Below are 8,989 nucleotides of genomic sequence, written 5' to 3'. Positions count from 1 at the left end.
AGAGAGGGAAAGGATATTTCAAAATGTTAATGGTGATTTCAGGTGATATTTTTTCCTTCTTTATGTTTTCCTGTTATGTTTATGTTTCCTGTGGTTTTATACCCCAAATTCTACGTGAAAATGTATTATGTTACCATGAGAAAATTGCTTTTGAAAATGTCTCTCTAAACCTAGAGTAACGTGCATTGTCGCACAGAGTGAATTGGTTTTGCCGTAAATCGCATGAAGCCGTTTTCCTGCATGAAACGCAATTTAAAAAAAAAAAAAAAAAAAAAACTGGAGCGGTATTGACGACCTTTAAAAAAACAAAACAACAAAAAAAACAAACAACAACAAAAAAAGGATTGCTCTGAAATCATCACTCGGTGTTTTGCAGTGGTTAAATGTTTATTAAAGGAATAAAAATCCATTCCTCCTTGGCGGACCGCGGCGTCCCTAGGGAACACACCCACCTAGCAACCGGGACCGGAGCTGGAGCGCTGCGCCTTTAATTCCGGGGCGGGAGGGGGCCGGCGGGAATTTCTGCTCCAGTTCCCTCTGCATCGCGGGGGCAGCTGTCACCTGTAAGGCGAGTGCGACACGGGGGATGGAACCCGGCGTCCATTGGACAGAACACAAAGGCAGAAACCTACCCCAAAGGTCGGGGCCCGGCGGGGAGCAGGGGGTGGGCGCTCCCCGCGGCCCCCGGCGCCCTTCGCCCCGAGACGCCCCGGCCCGGTGGCACCGGCGCGACCGAGGTCCAACTTCGGGGACACGCCCGGCCAGCCGCGGGGAAGGCACCAGGTGAGCGCGGCCGCGCCTACCGGAACCCCGCTCCCGCGCGTCCCGCGGCGACGCGGCGCCCACCCGCCCCGGCAGCCAGGAACCCAGGGCCCCACCATGGCTCTGGCCGCCGCCGCCGCCGCTGCGGCCGCCGGGGTGAGCCAGGCAGCGGTGCTGGGCTTCCTGCAGGAGCACGGCGGGAAGGTGCGCAACTCCGAGCTGCTGAGCCGCTTCAAGCCGCTGCTCGATGCGGGCGACCCGCGGGGCCGCGCCGCCCGCAGGGACCGCTTCAAGCAGTTCGTCAACAACGTGGCGGTAGTGAAGGAGCTCGACGGCGTCAAGTTCGTGGTGCTGCGGAAGAAGCCGCGGCCCCCAGAGCCCGAGCCCTTTGGCCCCCAGGGGGCAGGGGCCCAGCCGTCGAAGCCCACTGTGGTCTGGCCAGGCGACGCCTCTGCCCCGGAAGCTCCGCCCTTGGTCCCGGTGCCGCGGCCGGTGGAGCCGCCGGGGGACCCGGGTCCGCTAACAGAGACACAGGACACTCCGTGGGGGCCGGCCTCCGAGCCCGCTCAGCGGGCCGGGGAGCGGTCCGCCGACCCACCGCTTCCAGCCCTCGAGCTAGCCCAGGCCCCCGAGGGACCCTCCGTAGACGCGGCCCCACCGCCTAGGGCCCCTTCTGAGGCGGCCTCGCCCTGCTCTGATCCGCCAGACCCGGAGCCGGGGCCCGGGGCAGCGAAAGGGCCGTCGCAGCAGAAACCCTGTATGCTGCCCGTGCGCTGCGTCCCGGCCCCCGCCACGCTCCGCATCCGGGCGGAGGAGCAGGGCCTGCGCCGGCAGCTGTCGGAGGAGCCCAGCCCGCGGAGCTCTCCTCTGCTGCTGAGGCGGCTGTCGGTGGAAGAGTCCGGTCTGGGCCTCGGCCTGGGCCCGGGCCGCTCCCCGCACCTGAGGCGCCTGTCGCGCGCCGGCCCGCGTCTGCTGAGCCCCGATGCCGAGGAGGTGCCCGCCGCGCCGCCGCCGTCCGCCGTGCCCTTGGAGCCGTCAGAGCACGAGTGGCTCGTGCGGACGGCCGGGGGCCGCTGGACCCACCAGTTGCACGGGCTGCTGCTGCGCGACCGCGGCCTGGCGGCCAAGCGCGACTTCATGTCTGGTTTCACCGCCCTGCATTGGGCCGCCAAGAGCGGCGACGGCGAGATGGCGCTGCAGCTGGTGGAGGTCGCGCGGCGCAGTGGCGCGCCAGTCGACGTGAACGCGCGCTCCCACGGCGGTTACACGCCGCTGCACCTGGCTGCGCTGCACGGCCACGAGGACGCCGCTGTGCTGCTGGTGGTGCGCTTGGGTGCCCAGGTGAACGTGCGTGACCACAGCGGGCGTCGCGCCTACCAGTACCTGCGGCCTGGCTCCTCGTACGCGTTGCGCCGCCTTCTTGGCGATCCAGGCCTGCGAGGCACCACGGAGCCAGATGCGACTGGTGGTGGAAGTGGCAGTCTTGCTGCCAGGCGCCCGGTGCAGGTGGCCGCCACCATCCTCAGTTCCACCACCAGTGCATTTTTGGGCGTCCTGGCCGACGACCTCATGCTCCAGGACCTGGCCCGAGGCTTGAAGAAGTCGAGCTCCTTAAGCAAGTTCTTGAGCGCATCGCCCATGGCTCCACGTAAAAAGACAAAGATCCGCGGTGGTCTGCCAGCCTTCTCAGAAATCTCTCGTCGACCTACTCCGGGGCCTTTAGCTGGTCTAGTGCCCAGTTTGCCTCCAACAACCTGAAGGTCCCTGGGACTACCACTTGGTTGATCTATCGCGGCCTGCTCCTGGCAGGCTAAACCCGCCCAAGACTGCAGCCCCGTCAACGCCTGGAGCCGCATTCTGTTTCCAGCTTTGTCCACTGCAGCCTGTTTCACCCAGATGGGCCTGCACTTCCAGCTTCTTTCTGAAGCATGACCCATCTCCAGAGATGGGATTTGAGAAATCGGTGAGAGCTTTCTATAAAGAACTCCAGGAGACAGGCCTGAACTCGGGAGGGAACTTGAAATCCAGGGTCAAAGGTTAAGGGGCAGCAGCTGGTCTGGCCCCTGAATGCGTTCACCTGATGCCTCTGCAGCTACACAATCCCAAGCCAGAACTAGAGCAAGGGTCTCTTGAAATGTTGAAAGATGTTAGCTTGTCAGCTTTAAGATATGTGGTGGTTTTGTAATTTGATGCATTTATTCTGTTTTTAAATTGAAATGAGGTAAAGCAACTTTCATAATAACCTTTTGAAATTATATTTTTCAACTTTTAGGCAAAGTGCTTAGACATTTTTCAATTTTTTTTGCTAAATACTTTGGAATTCTATTTAAAAAATAGATGATCAAGATCTAAAGGAAATTAATCCCAACCAACAAACTTAAAAGTTTATCTACCTCATTTTAGGCAATCAAGATTCTGGAGAGTCTTGAACACAGAATAACGATTGTGACCATTATGAATGTAACTAATTTCAGTTGTACTGTGAATGCTAAATATTTGCAAACAAGTACATCTTGAAAGTAAAGGTGACTTAGAGAAAAGAGACATTTTGGCAGATACTTTTAAGTTGTGATTGTCTTCATCATGAAATATAAACATGTGTTTGGTACTTGTGGGTGACTATTTTGATTTGGCATGAGTACTTAATTAAAAAAAAAAAATTGTGGTTTGTGAATTGCACCTGGGTGCTGTGTTTCTGAATCTGGTTTTCAAATCCAGTGGAGCCTTTCAGTGCAATAGGTGAATATTCAAAGAAAAAAAGTCATAGTATTATGACAGAAAAATAAGCGATTAAATAGTAATGGATACAATTAAGGAGCAACTATTTTATATAACTGCTCTGTACAAACAAAAAGTATGTAATATCCATTTTAAGAAAACATTTGAAAGCAGACAGCTTATTCCAAAATAGCAAATGCAGAATCTCTGCTCAGTGAGCTTGGATGAGTGGCTTAACTTCTCTGGGCCTTTGTTCCTATCTGTAAATGAGAAAGTTTGTAGATATTGCCAAGATTTCCCAGGCTCAATACAGTGTAATTTTTTTCTGTTTTTAAAGATATGAAATCTATTAACCAATTTCTTAAATATCATAGTGTGATAATGTTCTGCTTTTACAAATTGTGTTTGCATGTCATTAGTTATATCAAATAGTTTTGTGGCACAGGGTAGTGGAGTTTCCCTCCCCACCCCCATATGTATCAGTGAAGCCTTTGAAATTACTTAAGGCAGCAACTTAAGAAATTACTTAAATTACTTAAACATTTCACGGAATGTTTTGATTGAACAATGAAATAAACAGTCCTCCATTTTGTTTCTGCTTGAGTGGTGATGTACTTCCCTTAAAAATTCTACAGTTTTTGCTATTGTATTTTTCTTTTCTTTGTATCTAATTTCCTTTCCTTCATTCTTCTGCCTCTTTCAAGCATTCTGTTATTGAAAGAAGTTGGAGTGCTCTGCAAAGGAGTCAACCGCACATGGATATCGTAATGGAGAACTGTAGATAAATGTGGGCCCTGATGTGACCTTCCCACCTTCCTTGCCTGGAACTCTGCATAAATTATTTTAAAATGCAAATTAAATCTTCTGCCTCTGCAGAAAAATTGTGGGAGGCACAATCATAGCAATCAGAGTAGCTGACAGTCTAGAAAATAGAATAAAATACTGGAGATTTTCCATGGTAAGAGAGACGCCTGACTGAAACAGGGCCTCAGACAAAGGTCATAGACACAGGTATGACCTGCCTTGAGAAAGACAACATTTAAACCAGCAGAGTAGGCCGGGCGCGGTGGCTCAAGCCTGTAATCCGAGCACTTTGGGAGGCCGAGACGGGCGGATCACGAGGTCAGGAGATCAAGACCATCCTGGCTAACATGGTGAAACCCCATCTCTACTAAAAAATACAAAAAACTAGCCAGGCGAGGTGGCGGGGGCCTGTAGTCCCAGCTACTCGGGAGACTGAGGCAGGAGAATGGCGGGAACCCGGGAGGCGGAGCTTGCAGTGAGCTGAGATCCGGCCACTGCACTCCAGCCTGGGCGACAGAGCGAGACTGTCTCAACAACAACAACAAAAACCAGTAGAGTAGTAATAATAACTAATGTTTATTGCACACTTAAATCAGAGGAGGGTCATCTGAACTGCCAGAAGAATCTTTGTGTTTCAGAAGAGTGTGCTGCAAGCCTTCCAAGTGAAGTAAAACATTTAGCGAGAGTTTAGGATCAATATACCTAAAGTTCAGGTGTTAGAACTAACACTGTTTTTCCTTGCAGGCCAAAGCTTTCTGCAACTATAAAGTAAGCTGATGGGAAATTATAGTTTCATATGCATATGGAAAGTTTTTAAGAATCATATATCACCGAGCAGGAAGCACACCTTTAGAAGGGTATTTTCAACGCTAACAGAAAATAATTGTGAAGGCAATTTAGTTGACAAGAATTGTCACAGGGACGAAATCACTCCTTTTAATGAGGGAGAAGTTAATTGTTGATGTAGATGGTTATGAGTCATATCCATAGCAAGCTTTTAAGTAAAGTTTTACATGTCCTTTAATGGAGGTTGGAGGTTGTTCTTAAGCTTGTCTCACCTAATGGAGATCCAGGGTAATGCATATACTGTATAACCTGTGCTGGTTAAGTGCCAGGCACAATTCTAAACGCTTTGCAGGTATTAATCGCAAGTTTACAAGGTATGTACTATTTGTATCTTGATTTTAAAGTGAGGAAACTGAAGCCTAGAGAAGTCATAAGTAACTTGTCCAGGCCTCACAGCTAGTGAGTGGCAGAGCTGGAATGGCCTCCGGGCGCTCTTTTCCATGACACTGTCTGCTATCCTATCGCAGGAAGCAGTAAAAAGGGCTCATGTCAGCCTTTTTACTCATTTAGTGACCTTGGGCAAGTCACCCAGCTCCCCAAACTCCATCTTCCCTGTCTATGGGACAAAAGACTTTCTGTACCTATTTCACAGGCTGTGGGGGAAGGACGAGCACATGGAATAGTGGATAGAGCTCTTTATGAACTGCAACACCAATGTGATGTGCCGGGTTAGTTCCAGGGGGTAAATGGCTGCATCCCAAAACAAAATAGCTCTGATTTGTGGATTTGCTTTACATGATCACCATTCTTTTTGTTTGTTTTTTTTCTTGTTTGAGATGGAGTCTCGCTCTGTCGCCCAGGCTGGAGTGCAGTAGTGCAATCTCAGTTCACTGCAACCTCCGCCTCCCAGCTTCAAGCGATTCTCCTGCCTCAGCCTCCCAAGTAGCTGAGATTATGGGCACGCACCACTATGCCCGGCTAATTTTTTGAATTTTTAGTAGAGACGGGGCTTTGCCATATTGGTCAGGCTGGTCTCAAACTGCTGATCTTAGGTGATCCGCCTGCTTTGGCCTCCGAAAGTGCTGGGATTACAGGCGTGAGCCACCGCACCCTGCCATGATCACCATTCTTTTAACATGTTAGTGATTGTATACATAACAATTGACTCTACTAGGAAAAATGTATTCCCACAAGAGGGAAATTATCCCAAATTCTGTACGTGATATCACTTTAGTTAAAATAGAAATAATGTATTTCTAAACTCACATTCCTCTAGCATCCCTACTCCCACCTTCCAGACCTAAACTACTGGTATTCAGCCACCTGAGCTGCAGTGCAGTGGCAGGATCTCGGTTCACTGCAACCTCCTCCTCCCTGGTTCAAGCGATTCTCACTTGAAACGATTTCCGTGCCTCAGCTTCTCAAGCAGCTGGGATTACAGACGTGCACCACCATGCCTGGCTAATCTTTTGTTAGAGACGGGGGCTTCACCATGTTGGCCAGGCTGGTCTCGAACTCCTGAGCTCAGGCAATTCGCCCGCCTCGGCCTCCCAAAATCCCGTGATTACAGGCGTGAGTCACCCTGTATTTATAGACGCCCGGCCTATACTTAGATTCTCTTTCGCTCTCCAGATAGCCTTTTGCCTTGAACCCACCTCGCCTGTTTGGAACTGCCACACCTCCGGACTTCAACCTGTGACCTGGGTGCCTCAGGTGTGCCTGCAGGGAAGACAAAAGAAAGCAGAGACATCGAGATCCAGAACTATCCTTAAAGAAAAAAAAAAATCCTCCTCGTGGGAAGTGGGTGCTGATTTAAACATCAAAGACAACAGGTAAACGTCCATTGTGACCTTCCACTCTGTAGCTAGGCTGACAGCAACACTGAGAGGTCCTCAGCAATTTCCGCCTCCCGCCTTCCTGCGCCCCCAAACGCCCGTTTCACCTCTTTCTCTCTGCAGCCCTCAACCACATTTGACCTAAATTTCCTAAGCTCCTGGTTTACATGTGAATGCACAGCACGGCAATTTGTTCCAATGAGGAGCCCTGAGGTCTGCGCCAGCCGCTCTCAGGGGCACGTTTTGTGCCAAGCAGGATGTTCAAGACAGACTGCGCGCCGGTTTGGGGCACCGCGGAACACGGCTTCCCTGTTCCGTTTCCAATTTACAGCCTGAAGGTAAAAAGTACACTGATTAAATCCACATTAGGAGGAGCAGCGGGGGCGGAAAAAGCGAGCGGGGGAGGCGGCCGCGGGGCTGCCTGTTGCCCAGCAACGATGCCAGCCGCAGCCTGCGCTCCCCAAAAGCCCGGGAGCACCGCGGCAGGCGGCCCGAAGGAGGATGGGGCAGGAACGCTGGCGGCTAAAGGAGGTGGGGGGCAGAAACCTCGATAGGGACCCATGCAACCCGCTTTCTCACCCTGGGAGACTACGCAAGGCTTTTTTTTTTTTTTTAATACTGATGTTCGAGATCAAAAAGTGCACTGATCAAATCCATATTAGGGGGATATGATTTAATCAGTGTACCGTTTAAATTCCCCCACACCCCTCCCCGCGACTGCCCTGTCTCCCACTTCTCATTGGCCAGTAACTTTCCAACACAGGCCCAGTGGCAAAGACAGCCAGCCTTTCCCTGCCTGGCTGGTCAGAGTTTCCTTCTGAAAGAAGCAAAAGGCTCAGCTCCAGGCTTTCGGGCTTAACTGCTCAGCAGGGCAAGTCAGAGTCCCTGTGGCTGGCCCAGAGGGCCTGGTAGTTGGAGAAGTTGGATGGAGAAGCGTAGGTACCAGCTTTCACCATAAGGAGGACAGCGCCATCTGCTGGCAGTATCCTGAAGGGTCAATTCACCGGGCTTCTGGTCCCCGCAAAGTCTTGGTCTGTGGTGCTGATACAGAACAAATATGTTGAGCTCATTCTTGCCCTCTGGAGAAATAACGATATGGAAGGGAGAAAAACTGGGGCAAGAAGACCGAGGGAAGATAGAAGGTCCATTGCAGGAGGTGTGGCCTTATTTTGGGGGTTCTCCTGATCTGGCAAGGACGAGCACAAAAGCCTCATATTTATTTCCCCGTGGAAAAACCCAGCACACAACCAAAGTCCAGTTTAATGGGAAGATGGCAGATGCCCCTACTCCCACCCCCGTGCTCCCCACGCCCAGCCGAGCTGGGGGTGCTTTGTTTGAAATACACAATTCCCATTGGCTTAATGGATATGTTGCCTGTGTTTCTTTTCTTTTCTTTTTTTTGAGACGGGGGTCTCACTCTGTCACCCAGGCTGGAGGGCTGGAGTGTATTGGCGCAATCTCGGCTCACTGCAACCTTCGCCTCCCAGACTCCATTGATCCTTCTACATCAGCCTCCCAAATAGCTGTTTCTAAGAATACCACAATGGAATAATGCAATAGGGTCCGTACAGGGCAAAAGGCAGAAATTAATCGCTTCCGTCCAGAACATGTCTCTGGGTGTGTTTGCTAGGCTGAAGACCTTGGAGCAGAGGCCCTGCCCACTGTGTTCAAAGGGGCAAAGCAAAGCATAATGTTAGAACCCGCAAAGGCCTCAGTAGGAGCCCCATGTGTTTTTTATAAAAGGGCATAATGTGAGCATTGTTCTGTGCTCAATAGCACAACTGTTATAACAAACGCTTTTGGTATGAATATGACCATTTAAAATCCCCAACCAGTTGCACTTGATGACAATACGCATCAGAAAACAAGCCCAGGAGCAGAGATTTCTCACTTGGGGGTCAGTTGGATTTAAATGCACATAAACATGCCATTTAATGTGCCCAGCTTCCAAAAATACACTGAATATTTGTGGAACAACATTGTTGTTTCCAGCATTTGTAGCTACAAAGGCTGAAGCAGATTTCAACGTGAATATCTGAGAACCTAACTTTGATTCTATATCCATGGGGTGGATGCACAAATTG

The 8,989-nt window shown here is 50.8% G+C and overlaps 1 protein-coding gene across 1 annotated transcript; it reads left to right on the top strand.

Annotated features, from left to right (window-relative positions):
- Nucleotides 1–505: 505 nt before the first annotated feature.
- Nucleotides 506–4,563, top strand: SOWAHA (sosondowah ankyrin repeat domain family member A). Its single transcript, XM_033181261.1, has 2 exons — nucleotides 506–3,424; nucleotides 4,532–4,563. The coding sequence occupies exon 1, from the start codon at nucleotides 880–882 to the stop codon at nucleotides 2,518–2,520; it is 1,641 nt and encodes a 546-aa protein (XP_033037152.1). The 5' UTR covers nucleotides 506–879; the 3' UTR covers nucleotides 2,521–3,424; nucleotides 4,532–4,563.
- Nucleotides 4,564–8,989: the final 4,426 nt, after the last annotated feature.

Source organism: Trachypithecus francoisi, unplaced genomic scaffold (assembly GCF_009764315.1).
Source record: "Trachypithecus francoisi isolate TF-2019V2 unplaced genomic scaffold, Tfra_2.0 Lachesis_group2, whole genome shotgun sequence".
In the NCBI taxonomy this organism is placed as follows: Eukaryota; Metazoa; Chordata; class Mammalia; order Primates; family Cercopithecidae; genus Trachypithecus; species Trachypithecus francoisi.
Note: the sequence above shows the minus strand (reverse complement) of the source record. Positions and strands in the feature narration are given on the sequence as shown.